Source organism: Camelus ferus, chromosome 35 (assembly GCF_009834535.1).
Source record: "Camelus ferus isolate YT-003-E chromosome 35, BCGSAC_Cfer_1.0, whole genome shotgun sequence".
NCBI lineage: Eukaryota > Metazoa > Chordata > Mammalia > Artiodactyla > Camelidae > Camelus > Camelus ferus.
Window position 1 is genome coordinate 5560677 of NC_045730.1, and position 15077 is coordinate 5575753.

The window sequence follows — 15077 nt, forward strand, 5'->3', positions numbered from 1 at the left end:
TTTCTTGGCTTCTCCCCCACAGGCGAGAAGCACTGTCGGTCCAGGCCTGTGGCCAGCGCCTGCAGGTTCTGCAGGCTCACTCACTCACTTGGGTGTGGAAGCAGCGTCGATGTGACTCCAGGAGCAGAACAAAGCTGATAATCTCTCACTGTTCAGGGGTAGGAGGAGAAAACTCACATCTTCATCAACAGTGCGATGAGCCGGTACCAAGCACGACTGCGCAGTGAGGACAGAAAAGTTAGACAGGAGGTCTCGTCAGGCTGTGAATGGGCACAACTACCGACTTTCTTCTCCCTAAAATAGAGATGATGACAGTGCTGGTGTAAGGACTAAACAGGACAGTTTCTGTAAGATGCTTTGCCCAGGGCCCGACACATAGGAAGAGCTCAATAAATGCAGGCTATTCTTACTCGTATTCCATGTTATCTCAAGCTCAATACACCCAACACTGAGGCCTCTGTATTTCCTGTTCCTCCCACATCTTCCCCATCCCAGTTAATGGCGCACTATCCTTTGAGTTACTCAGCCAAAAAAAAAAAAAAAAAAAAAAACCCCAAACAGAAAACCAAAAAAAAAAAAACAACCCAAAACACCCAGTCACCCCCATCTCCTTTCCTTCACTCACATCCCACACCCAACTCAATAGCAAAGGTTTTGTGGTTCTGTCTTTAAAACATATCCAGAATCGACCACTTCTCACCCCTCACTGATCTGCCCTTGTTCAAGCTCTCGTTACCTCTCCTTAGTTTACAGCCAAGATGTGCGAACTCCCCTGCCTGCTGCGACCCACCTTCCACATGCCCTGACCCACTCTTCAACCAGCAGCCAGGAGAACTATGTTTAAACAGAAGGCACATCAATCTTTTTTTTTTTCCCTCAAACTCTTCCCATGATTTCCCATCCTGCTAATGACCTCATGATTTCATGATCCAGCCCCAGACCTTCTCCCTTGTCAATTCTGCAGCCCCTCACATATTCTCAGCTTCAGCCTCACTGGCCTCCCTGTTGTTCCTGAAGCACATCAGCCACTCCTGCCTCAGGACATTTGTATTTGCTGTTCCTTCTAATCTGATTCTTCTCCAAATACCTAAATGACTTGCTCCTTCAGCTCCTTCAAAAGGTCAAATCCTCCCAAGGGGTCTTTGCCAACTATCCTAGCTAAAACCACAACCCCTGCCAGCACTCTCTGTCCCTCTCCAGGCTTCAATTTTTTTCCTCACCAGCTACCTCACAATGTGTTGGCTTTGCCTTGTTGTTTCTCCCACTGGCGTGTGAGCCCCATGGTGCGGAGCTGCTGTTCACTGCTCTGTTCCCAGCGACTAGAAACAGTGCCAAATACATGGCGCTCAATAATTGTTCACTGAAGGAAGGGAGGGAAGGAAAAAAGAAAGGGGATACAGAGCACTACTTCTTTGCCTCTAACGACCTACAAAAAAATCCAGGCTGATCAAATGTGGAACCTTGCTTGGGTTCTAAGCCAAAACGGAGACCTCTGTACTTCCTCAGCAGGGAAGGGATGTGCGGCGGCCCTTTGGGTAACTGTTTCTTCATCTTTCACTTATTGCAGGTACAGTGTAGTCACCGTTAGTTTGCGGCTCCTGCTTTTGCTGATCTGAGGCACCTTCCCATCGTATACGGGGCAGAGGTAAACTTTTCAGATAAAAACTTTTGCCCAAAGTGAAGAGGAGAGCAGGCTCCAAGATCAAGTCTTCCTTCTGGGATGCTAGTTCTGAGGGAGGCCTGTTGGGTTTAGGGGGGTCAGTGTCAGATCCCCAATTTAACTTACTCATGGGCTCGCTCACAGTGAGGTAAACATGGGTGGTGCCTAGTTCCTGGGTGGGTCAACAGCTTGGCAGGTTAGAAAGCGTGCTGAGCAGGGGGTTGGTGTCAGGACACGGGTTTTAGTCCAGACCCTGCTACCCACCAGATCTCGTAGCTCCACCGCCTGAAGGAGGAACAGCTAAGGAACCTGCCACAACCCCATGACATGGGTTCCTCTTCACCTTCTCGGGGGACAACATCACAGCTGTCTCTACACACCCCCAGTAGGTTTGAGACCAGAGCCTTACACGTAATTGGTGAGGAAACAGGAAAACAACTAAGGCATTTGGTGTTGACACCATGGTTCATATACAAGAGCTTTTTCCTCCTTGATTTGTTTTCACTCATTCATTCAATGAACACTTATGGAACATCCATCTAGGTAACGGAGGCAAATCTGCAAAGGGGTCTTGATTCCATTTTCCCTTTGTCTCTGAGCTCTAACCCTCATGCCACTCCCTGGAGTGGAGGCTAAGACCGCTCAGGCTAGAAAGGTGGTTGGCTTCTGTGCCAAATGGTTGACACAAATGTTTCTCTTTAGAGAAGGGACAGCCATCATAAGGCCCAGATGAAGTCTGCTGCAGACTCCACATTCTGTAACCCAAAGGGTTGGCGACCTGTCTCAATGTGGACTTCAGAACACACTTTGGGAGGGTGCAGTGGGGGAAGGCAGGAGAGCAATGACTTGGGATTTGCTGGAAACAAGCATGGCAGGAGCTCTGGATCCCACAGGGATGGGTTTGTCAGAGTTGCCATTTACCATATGGCATGAGGCCCAGGCATAGCAGGTGGCAAAGACACAGCCTTAATTACTAGCTTAATCAAGGAATTAGGTGGGTTCTAAGTCCCAATCCACAGCTTGGGCTAGCTGAATTTCATCCTCTCCCTTCCCCACATAAATGCACATACGGAAGTAAACGAGAGTGGGTGTCATCCACGGGAGAACTCGTGCTGAACAGCCCGGTCTGTCTGCACACGTCGCTGGAAGAAAAGTGATGTGTTAAGGAGGAAATACCCGCAGGCAACCCCTCCACTCGCTGAAGCTGCTCAGGAAGCTCCCAAGGTAGCATTTACCCTTTTCCCTTGAGGACTTGTTGAACTGCTTTCTGGAGAGAAACACCATCTCCAGCAGCCAGATGAGCGCCTCCCGAGGGTCTGGACCTGGGAAAGGACTGAAGTCTGCAGAGACGTGGAGGACACACCCCGCCATCTCGTTTAAGCCCATAAGCTCTCTGAGGCAACGACTGTGCGCTTCGTGCTGGGCAGCTGCCTCTGGCCCAGGAAACTGCTTGGCCCTCAGGTGTGGGTATGATGGGGCATAGGAACCCTGACTGCTCTTCAAGGGAACTCGGACTTGATCCTTGTAACTCACAGTGTGGTCCCCAGTCTAGCAGTGTCAACGTCACTCGGGAGCTTATAAGGATTAGAGAATCCTAGAGCAAACTGCAGACCTACAGAATCAAACCTGCATTTCAACAAGATCCCAAAGTGATTTCAATGCAAATTAAAGTTTAAGAACAAGTGACCTGGGTAATAGATGGTACAGTCCAACTCCCCGTTAAAACTGTTTCCTCAAAAATTCTGTGTGACTTAAAATTGGATGAAAAGCAAGGCCTATGAAAAATCTAGGCCACTTAATAGCGACTCGTAACTGAGATTTGATACCTGTATTTAAATACACACATGATGCTGGGGTTCTCAAGGGAAGTGATACCAGCTGGTAAGTGTTAAGATATGGGGTGGTGGGGTACAAAGCAACAGCGAATGGACAGGGAGGGTGTGGGGGACATAGAGGCAAACCACGCTTTGTAATTCTGCCCATAGCCTGGTGGGCGACATCCTTCACAGCACCGTGGAAGGTCTTCCCACTGCACGGCAGGGCCGGTGGAGTTCAGAGTACTGACGTAAGCTACTGAAGCCTGCAGCCCACGAGGCCGGGTCAGCTGCACCCACTGGCGATCTCCCAGCCGGCAAAGCCCCTGACTCACTTTCACACCAACACCCAACTTCGCTACTTCCGAACTCACCGCGGTCTGGGTCATTTCCAGAGGCTCTGGGGCCCCAGAAAGCACAGACGGGAAAACCCTGCTGACAGGAAGTTCACAGCATACGTCACAGATAGCCGTGAAAGCCGGGCTGAACGAACGATGGGTATTTAATGCGGCGGCCGTGGGGAGCCACTGAAGGCTTTTAAAGCAGGAAAAGGACAGAATCCAGGTTGGGCTTTAAAGCTACGACTTGATATTGTGCGGTTAGTAGAACGTTATTACCTTAATCCAGCAAGTGTTACCGAAGACGTCAACTAAGAATTTTTGTTCTTTAATTGAATGCATAGCGAACAAAATGTGACTTTATTTTGATGGACACTTACGGGCACAAAGTGGACACTCAGTAACACTGTGTGAGTGACTCGGGGCACCACTGCACAGCCAGTCCACACACTGATGCAGGGAAACCCTCAGTCCGGCTGGGCTCTCCTCACCCATATGCCATTTCTTGAGTATCTGTGCCAGGGTTCGCTGGTTGGTTGGTTTCACACATCACTCGGTCTTCACCCTCCTTTCTCTCTCAGGCCGAGGGCGGTCCAGCTGCCGGCAGAGGGCATCCAACTCTGGACTGGCATCTTCAATCCACTTTGGGACAGAGCAGCAACGAGGAAAGGTGAGGCCTTGGGTAAGACACTGGACAATTCTGGGCTCACTTCTTCATCTGTAAACCTTCTACCCTGTAAAGGGCGTAACTTCAGGGACTGCCTGGCTTGAGTCCAGAGTGTGGCCTCCCGTCCTGAGAGGGTCCCCAACGGCAGTATTGCAGCCCTGCCATCCTACGTGTGGAAGATTCCTTAGTTAGTTGGGCCAGTTCCTTCTGGCCTCTTGTCCTCAGGAGAAGATGCCAGGTGACCAGATTCTAAGTTGGTAAGTTGTCCCTGCTTCCCACCAACACATTTCATCTTAGAATATCTGGTTTTCTTTGCATGGATCCTAATTTCTTGTATCAGCTTCAATTAGTTTCTAGTTATCCTGGCTCCTCTTGGCTTCTCTCAGACCCAACTCCGCTGACAGTGGATTTTTTTTTAATACACTACACAGATACTCCTTCTCAGGACTCTGATTAAACTCACACACTTCACCTGGCATTACAAAAGCTGTTTCAAGCCTGGATTCCTTCTCTGAGGTTATCTGCCAACAACCTATCCATAAATTAATAGTTATGGTATGTTTATTAGTTTCCAAGGACTTCTAATAGTATATTGATTCCGGGCAGAAGCTTAGCATCCAGTTTAGCTACAGAATTTAATTTCCTACAAACCTCACAATCTAATCATATCATCTGGTGTTCAAACAAACACTAATTCAGTGGCCTTTAAATTCTGATGTGTGCACCAGGGCTGAGACACAGAGTTTCCACCAGTCTGCTGTGACAATTTTTTTTTAAAAAGAAAGGTCAGCATAGTGGATTTTTAAAAAGCCAACTATATTCAGTTTAAAAGACTGTCCGTTTTTCTCAGTTTATGCTCTTACTTCCTTTTTTGTGTGTGTGTTAACAACATTCTTTAAGGTATTTTTCTCTTAATAAATATATTTGACAAAATACAAATGGACATTTCTATAACAGTGCCTCAAATTTTGGAGAGTATTTTACTGAGCCATGAAATCCAAAATAGACTATCCCAGGCTAATGGGACATCCAGAGATTTTAAAAAGATGGGCCAAGTCCAGGTTTAAAACCTTCCCACCGCTTTCTGGAATCATAAACACCCACCATTGTTTCTGGGGGACGGGACAGGCAGGGAGGAGACGGGCTTCCCACATAGACGTTTAAACAGACCAAGTCCAACATCAAGTCCACATCCACATGCTCAGCAGGAGACTGGCGGGGAGGGAGCTAACTCCCTCTTCTCTCCAGGTCTTCACACTTCTGAGAGGCCTGCCTTTCAGAAACAACCATTATTGCCTTTCTTTCACTCACAGGGCAACACTTTGATCTTCAGCTTCCCTGGGAAAACGACAAAGTGCCCCTTCATCCCAGGCCGCACCAGCCTCAATCAGGGTGTGGCTTCCACTTGGTGTCCCGGGCTCAGAGCTCCCGGCTGGGACCACCTGCTGCCTCCCAGGGGAGCCCCAGGGACTGCTCTGATTTCCCCGTCCCCCCACCCACCACTGGAGGACCAGCAAGGGAAGGAGCGGGCTGTTTGCAAGGAGGGAGCGGCAGGCTGCAGGCCTCTCCACGCGGTTGGCACTTGCTGAGCTCCACCCAAAGGCCTGCCAGGCCCCCTCGGTTGGGGCCTTTAGTAGGTGACCGAAGTGGGAGGTCCACGCTCTGCCTCGCTCTCACCTCCGATTCCCACCGACCGGGGCCCCCACCCTGTCAGGGCTCCTTCCCCCTCCTCAGCTCCCTGTCTCACTTCAGCGTGGCTCCTTCTTGCATCCCAGGGGACTGCCCATCGGTTCTAAAACCTTCTTCACCGTCTGTCCTTAAGGCTTCGAAGCCTCGTGTGCGTACAACTTCCCTGGTCCTCCTCGACAGCCCCCATCCCCAAATCTATAATGAGCCGCCCTGTCCCCACGCAACCCATGAACTTCAGCACTACGATGCTGAGTCAGCTTCAGGGTGGGCCTGAGGCGAAGGTGGGAGCCGGAAAGCCAATGGCTAAGTGAATGCTGTTTGTAGCCTGGTTCACTTAGCAATCAACCAGACATCTTTCCAGGTCAGTCCGTATCAGCATGGCTCTGCAGTTTTAATGGGTGAACAGTATTAACATTCTTTTATACGGTTATACTGTAATTTCACCTATCCTCGACTGACGGACATTCTGGTTATTTCCAATTTTTCTCTATTACAAACAAATCTCTCTGGAACCGTCAGACAGCATGACCCGTCAGTCCCCTATTCCTCATATCCTACACATCAAAACAGAAGCCACTTCCTCACCAAATCTAATCTGCCCCTTTCTCCTGAGTCCTTTTCATCGGATGGTGGCCCACTATCCACCCTACCCACCCAAGCTGGGAGCCATGCAAGTCAACCTTGAGCCTTCTCCCCGCAACAGTACAGGGGATGTTGAAGTACATCAGCTCTGAAGAAAACAATTCTATTTACAAGAGGAAGAAAAATAAAACACTTAGGAATAACTTTAACAAAAGATGTGCAAGACTAAAACTACAAAACCGTGCTGAGAGAAATTAAAGATCAAAATAAATGGAGAGACATGCAATGCTTATGGGAGACTCAACATTGTTAAGGTTCCTGAATTGATCTACAGATTCAAAACAATACCTATCAGAATCCTAACAGGTTTTTTTGTTTTTTGTTTTTTTGGCAGAAACTAACAAGCTGGTCCTAAAATTTATACAGAAAAGCAAAGGACCCAGAATAGCCAAAATAATTTGAAAAAGAACCAAGTTGGAGGATGATTTCTTCCTGATTTCAAAACTTAGAGTACTTACATATATGGTCAATTGATTTTTGACACAGGTACCAATGCAATTCAGTTGGGGAAAGCATAGTCTTTTAAACACATGGTACTGAGACCCCTGGAAATCCACATATACTTAGATCTTTACCTCACACTTTATACAATAATTCAACATGGCTCATAGACCCAAATGTAGGAGCTAAAACTATAAAACTTCTGGGATAAAACATCGGTGAAAATCATTTGTGACCCTGGGTTAGGGAGAGAGACACAACACTAAAAGCATAATCCATAAAGAAAAAAATAATAAACTGGACCTCATTAATATAAAAACATTCACAGTTCAAAAGACATCATTAAGAAACTGGAAAGATACGTCACAGACCTGGGAGAAAACATCTGCAAACCATATGTATTATAAAGGACTTGTATCCAGAGTATTTTAAAGAACTCTTACTTTTCCAAAATAAGAAAACCCAATTAAAAGGTAAGCAAAAGATCTGAATAGTCATTTCACCAAAGAAGACACACGAATGATCTACAAACACATGGCAAAATGCTCATCATTAGCTACTCGAGAAACGTAAATCAGAGCCTCAATGAGACATCGCTGCACACCCACTAGAACGGCTATGATAGAAAAGCACAAATAGCAAGCGTTGGTGAGGGTGTAGAGACATCAGACCCCTCAGGCATTGTGGGTGGAAAGGTGAAACAGTGCAGACATTTTGGAAAAGAGTGTGGGAGTTTCTTAAAAGGTTAAACATATCATAAAAGCCAACAGCACTCCTAAGTGTGTACCCGAGGGGAATGAAAACATGGCCACACAAACACTTGTACACAAATGGTCATGGCAGCAGGTGAAAACAGCCCAGCGTCTAGCAGCTGGTGGCTGCACAAACAGAACGTGACAGAGCTGCACAACAGAAGGCAATTCAGCAACAGAAAGGGTGTTACTGATACCGGCTCCACGGATGAACCTCAAAACATTATGCCAAGTGTGCCAGAAGCCAGAAGCAAAAACCAAGTATTATCCCATTCCATCCACAGGAAATGTCCAGAAAAGGCAGATCAGAAAAACAGAAGGTGTTTTAGTGGTTGCCTGAGGCTGGGGGTGGGAATGGAGATGGACTACAAACAGACACAAGAGATCTTCTTGAGGTGACGGAAATGTTCTAAAATTGGTTTGCTGTAATGGTTGCACAACTCCATAAACTGAGTGAAAAAATCACTGATGTGCACACTTAACCGGGTGAACTTTATGGTGGGTAAATTACACGTCCTTAAAACTGCTGGTGGGGGTGGGAAGTCCTGGCTCCACCCCCAGCATGCCGGGAAAGTTACTGCAGCTCCCTGTGCCTTCAACTCCTCACCTGTGAACCAGGAAGTCAGGCAGTGCATGCCTCGAGGTCACTGCGAGCACCACCTGGATTAACACAGGTGAAACGCTTAGCGCAGTGCCAGATATGCCAGTAATGCTAGTGATTCTTTACTTAGTAGTGTTCAACTTAATCACCGTTCTTCATTACTTCTTCCCTGGTGTGAAGCTCTGGAATCCCCCTTTAGACAGAAGACCTTAGACAGAACCCCTGCTGCCCTCACCCCAACGTCAGGCTTGCACCCCCACCTCTGCGTCCAGTCCCAGGGCACATGAGGCCCTCCACAACCTGGTCTCTGCGGGACCCCCCCCACCCCATCCCCCACACACACCAAGTCCACACTTACCACGGCCACCCCCTCTGGGCAAATGCCCTTTCTTCTCCCTCTTGTCCGTCTGCCCTATGATTCCTCACCAGCTCAGCTAAGGCGACACCGCTCACAGGCCCTCCCTGGTCCTCCCGAGCTGGGCCTTTCTGTGCCCGTAATAGTCACCACGCCCATCTCCACACTGAGCTGAGACGTGGATTATAAAACGCATCTCCTACCCTGAAGTATGAACCCGGCCCAGTCCCAGGGCAACCAGGACCCTGGGAGGGGCTCGACCAAGCGCTGGCTGGCCGAGCAGGTGCCCAGCCTGCGCGGCAAAGCCTCAGCTCCTCACGTGGGGAAAATCACTCAGGCTTCCAGGGAGCGTAGGCTTCCTCCCAGCAAGTCACTTAAGCAAAGGGACAGAGGTCATGCAGGAAAATGGAAATAAGTCTTCCCAGGGCTCTACCTATTTTGAAGAACTACGGTCAGCAGGAGTGGGAGCAACTTCAGGGCCCAGGCCCCCTTCAGCGGAAGCCGCCCACACTTCCCACAGCTCGGGGCCCTCCGTCAGCGTTCACAGACGGCTGGTCATGCCCGCCTTTCCAGTGCAAGTTTTCCTAACTTACCTGAAATCAGAGTTTCTAAACTCTGAAACTGATCTGTTAAGAATTCTGGGGACCGCTCACAGTGAGCATATACAACAACTACTTTTTTTTCAAGTTCCGCAGATAATTCTAAAGACCAGAAGACTCAAGAGCTACTTCCAAGAAATCTAAAATTTGTTCCTGTTTTTTGGTGTTCTTACTGATAAAATGGTGGCAGTTATGCTTAGATTCATGGATAACCAAAATCCTTCTGAAAGTGCAATTCACAGATCCATGTTCGACGGAATTTTTTCTTCCTATTCTCAGTACCTTAGGTCACTGCCAAAGTCAAGTCCGACTTACTGAAACCATCTGGTCAGTCAGTATCAATATCCTGTAAGAAAAATGTATTTAAAATCTACTAAAAGACAGTTGAAACAAAGGGGAAAAACACACATTGCCACAATGAGTCTTACTAACCCACAATCAAGCGCACACTAAAATGAAGGTGTGAGTGCAAAAGGTAACCGGGAGCAGTAGTATTTCCTGAAGACTAAGCTGGAGATCCTTACCTTGATCTTGGACTTGCAACCTCTATGAATAAATCCTGCTTTGTGGGACATGGAATGTTTTTCTCTAACCATGAAAATGATAAGAAAGGAGATCTCAGCAAAGTACTAAGCAGGCATCATTTCTGTGCTTATGATCAGCGGGCCCTAAGGGAGACCTGAATGACAAACACCAAATCCCACGTTCAAGCTGACACTCAATATGACATACAACAGCGTTGGAACTGTCTTAAAATGAAAAAAGTTAAGACGATCACACTACATCCTGTAAACATCTGATTTCCCTTCCAAAAATGTCCCATTGGCGGAATCTCTCTTCCTTCAAGAAACATTCTGTCACTGACAGCGAAGAGGATCAGAATGATTCTGAGCTAAAGACACTGGAGTTCCTGAAACCCCTGCTCCGGCTAAAAGTAGAGCCTCCCCCAAAGGACTCAACGGTCATAAATCCCCTCCCGGAAGCTCTAACCTTCTCTCCTGGCGCCACAACCAAACTGTCACCAACTATTCCATCTCCCTAAGCGCCCATTTATTTTCCATAAGTGCCCTTCTTCCTCATCCCTTTCCCCTACCCCCCCCCCGCTAAGTGTAGTACAGAGACCCCAAGTCTAACCCTCCTGAGTGACTCATCACTCATCAGTACCACATGGACGCAGGATGCACGTTACTAAACTTGTCTCCTTTTCTCCTGTTAATCTGTCTTTTGTCAGTCCAATTTATACCCAATATGGATCCGATCTGACAGATACAGGTGTCTTCCAGCTCCAAATGCTATTTTAAAAAATTCTAAAAACAACATAAGCACCTGAAAAAGTTGAAGTTTTAAAACCCTTTGAGACCCTGGGTCTAGTTTCTTTAACGTTTCAAAGTAAATATGAAAAAAGAAAAAAAAAAAACTATACCAAAGTGCTTATTGTGTTAATAAGCAAAGCAAAACTGCTACAAAGAAAAAGGCTCAACAGTGGCAAAATATTTACCTACTGGACATGCAGTTACAGAGTAAAATCAGTCTCCACACCGTGAAAAAACTAACCTATTATGTTTTTTTATAAATATATTTAACCCACTTTATGAATATTTCATGTTTCATCATTGTTTCATCATTTACCTTTTATTAAAACATAAATTTGAAAGAATAAAATTGTACGGAGGCAAAATAACTTCGAATTAAATTTTTCTTGACAAACTAACAGAGAGCTACATTTTACAATGAGGAAGACTGAAAAGAAGACCTCATTGTTATTACTCACGATTGAATAAAACAAAGGCAAGGTGATGCGGGTCTAAATACAGAACTACTGGGAATTAGCAAAGCATGGAGCAGAGAACTGTGATCGAGCTGAAGTCATGTAGGCAAACACTGGGCACCATCTACTCAGAAGAGAATTAGCTTCCGAAGTATCAGAGATGCGGCACTTCTGACTTACGAAGAAAAAAGCACATAAAAGACACAGAACAAAATAGTTAGCATGTTAAAAACAATCACATCAAAAAAAGTATACAGATAAAAAATGTCATAGATGACGTAAGAAAATAGTGTGTGTGTATATATATTTTGCATATATATATAAATATAAATCTACAGTATTTCCACTGTTGATATATATATCTTGGAGCAGCTCAGAGGCTGCTATCATAAACTAAATTGTACAGCTTGGTTTATTACAAGTCACAGAGTCATGGTTTAAGACTGGAATTCATATCCCCAGCTACATTTGTATATACATTTACTTCTAAGCTTCCACATGATCTGAGTCAACGGCCCGGTGTGCCCGGATTTAGTCTGAGCTTCTGTGCAGTGCTTAGCCACTAACACACTGCATTTGTTTTGCCATTTTTAATAACATCATGACCGAGTTGGTTAAAATTACATTAGGACTCATTATATACACAAAAAACATTGTCACATTCAGGAACTAAACAACTGTTACTCTCGTTTTAAAAGACATACCTCTGTACCTTGAAAGCTTAAAGTCTCAACTTGCAACAGTAAGAGCCATCTATCTGAGGTTTTCTACTCTCTCTGAGGCAAACTGGAGCAAAGGAATGTTGACAACAAAGTCAGACTTTCTTGGAGTGCCCAAAACGTGGTCAGTGTTTTGGCAACTGTAGTGTAAAACAAAATTTTAAGAGACACTGCTGTCTTCGTTATGATGATCCTGAATTTTTTTCACTGACGCGAACAGACAAAAAGATTTCTGAAAGTATGAAACTTACACTATTAAAAAAAAAAAGATCCAACTCTTAAGATTCCAGTAATAATTAGGATCGTTTTTTCACAATTTTACACAACGATAATTTAATGGCCTAAGTGCAGCAATATCCATTGACTACATTCTTTAAAGATAGAGTGTCAGGAAAAGATCGTGTAAATGCCACCCGGGCCCTTTGCGGGGAGGGTCTGCAGGAATTCAAGGGGCAGAAGTAAGAAGTAACCGTATTGTTGATCCTGCTTTCAAACGAATTTCAGAGGAGCCTGCTCCGCCTCCCCGTGTGAGTGCTTGATGGTAACGTGCAGCTTCTCCTGCTGGCGCCCGCCGGACAGCTGCGCCGCAGCACCGCCTGGGCATCTGGCGAGGAACGTTCTACTCTGAGCTTTGCAAGAGTCAGACCAGAACAAAGGGCACAGATGCACCAAAACAGATCTCTTGGTGAACAAGGATCCTCTGAGCGCTGCACCTTTGGCCATAAACTTACTTTAACTGCCCCGATTTTTAAGCACCATTAAGTGGTCAGCCTTTCTCTCCAATGTCTTCAATTTTCAGATTCAAAGAAAATGCCAGCAACTGGATGAAAAAGCTGAGCATTCTGTGAGACACTGAATTAAGTCAGGGCAAACCCTTAAGTCAGTTTAGGACCTGGGTTAAAAATAAAAGGGGAGGGGAAAAAAAATTTGACCAAAAGACAAGTTAGGGAGAAAAGAAGAATAAATTATTCCATGGATCTAGATTAAAAGTAGTTTCTTTCGTCAACATTTCTTTAGTTCTGCGTTCAAACGTGTAATGCACAGATGCCCATGGTATCTAGGGAAAGACACATACACTACACACAGCCTTAAAAGTAACTATTCAGCTCAGGTTTTCAGTGCTTTGTAACATCACTCAAAATAGAATGGGCTAACAGAGTACGAATATTCAGATGTTGGAGAAAGATACAAATGAAACCGAGCGTACGTCCCTAAATGCTATTGCTATGTTTCCACATTAAATTCCTTTTAACAGGTTCAGTGATGATGCAAGTTAAAAGCTCATCTTAAGCAGCATTTAGGTGGGGATGAAAACGCTCCCATATATTCTTATTACTAACATACATCCGAATTGTGCGAGTTGTTCACAATTGTATAAAATACTGCTTTGGCAATTATAAACACAGCAATGTAGGTTTCACACGGTTTCTATTCTCTTGTCTGTAGCAAGCACAGATAAATTCTCACAGCAATACTGATTCTTGGATGGAGAGTCCATCCCGATTTCTGTAGTGATGAGCCGGAGGCGAGGGCCCTGAATACTGATACCCAGATGAACTGGCATCTTCCAGCGCTGGGGAAGTTCTGTACCGCACTGGACTATCTACAGAAACTGCTGGGAGGCTGTGGTCCTGAAAGGGTCCACGTTGAAAGGTGGGATATTTTGGTAAACTGCTTAAGTGGCTGTGGTCTGCATCTTGAGCCCACGACTGTCCATGCATCTCTGGCCTGAACGTGTAACCAATTTCCGACCATTTTCTGTTATCTGGCAAACGATCTGCTGGAGGAAGGATGTATTTTCCATTCTTCGGCGACCCTGAATTGCCCGAATACCCGCTGGCACCAGAATCCACAGGGAGAACTTCTATTCTACTGGATGGCAGGACGACTGGAGTCGGGCGGTGGGAGGGTTTCTCTGGAGAAGCATTGACTGAAAGAGTAGAACCATAAGGTCTCCTAGGAGGATTCACGTGAGTCCCAAGGGTGAACGGGGGAGGCACAAAGCTGCTGTGAGCAGCAGGGACGTGCTTGGGAGGAGGGTTTCCATGGTAATCGGGGGGATTACTGTAAGATGGGGGATGCCCTGTCCCACGATCTTCCCCATTGAACTGAGGCGGGTATTTTGCATAACCTGGAGGCTGTACTTTAAAAGTAAACTTGTTGGGTACTTTGGGTGGACTGGAGCTTGGCTCGGCATGCCTCCTGGGACTGTGAGAGTAAGCAATGCCCCTGGGGCTGTGCGAGGACGCCCGCTCGAGGGCCTCTTCCAGAGCAGCGCCATTCTCACTTTCAGGAACGTTATCGTACTGGGATGCATTCGAGCCCCGCTTCCCTTCGTCAGCATCCAAGACCTTCATCTTCTGCCTGACGCTGGGTACCCGAGCATCTGCTGAACTCGGGACGGTGATCCGAAGTGTGGGGTGGGCAGCTCTGCTTCTGCCTTCGATGGCGTATTTGGCAGCTTTTTCAATAGCTGACGTATCTGACGGTTTATTCCATTTGGGCACAAACTCCTTCCTGATGTTTGAAATGGCATTGCTATTCTGGTTAGCAGCTGCATGGTTATACTGCCTGGAACTGTCTTGCGGACCTGATGGAAGCCTTTTTTGAAAATCTGCCTCATCTTTAAGCTTTTTACTTTCCTCGTCCACTGACTTCCGCCTTGGCTGCCTCACTCTTTCCGGGGTACCAGCTCTGCTCTGATGGTGAGGGGAGTGCTCGTGTGTCTTGTGAGGAGAGGAGCTGCTTTCCCTTCTGCTCCCTGTCCGGGGACTTGACTTGCCCACACTTCTCTGTCCGTTGCTCAGGTGACTGACGCCAGCCAGCTGACATTCAGGGGGAAGTTGTCCCAAAGGTTTCTTTGGAAATTCTTCCTCTTTACCTGAAGGGAAAGATAAGTTCATAAGCAACATATAAATGCACAAGAGCATGGACCAAACAGAAGTAGTACATTGTGAGTAACTGTGTGCTTTTCACATGTGCACTCACACACACACACAGAGCATCAGAGGCTTAATACTTGATACTAAACC

At 46.4% G+C, this 15077-nt stretch overlaps 1 protein-coding gene across 5 annotated transcripts in view; it reads right to left on the minus strand.

Moving 5' to 3' along the window:
* Window positions 1–11168: 11168 nt before the first annotated feature.
* Window positions 11169–15077, minus strand: part of USP6NL (USP6 N-terminal like) — a 132560-nt gene continuing 128651 nt past the window's right edge. For all 5 annotated transcript variants that reach the window (XM_032473660.1, XM_032473661.1, XM_014558447.2 and 2 more), the window contains one exon: window positions 11169–14926. In XM_032473660.1, the coding sequence (XP_032329551.1) occupies window positions 13509–14926 (1418 nt within the window). In that variant the 3' untranslated portion in view covers window positions 11169–13508. The remainder of the gene's footprint in view (window positions 14927–15077) is intronic.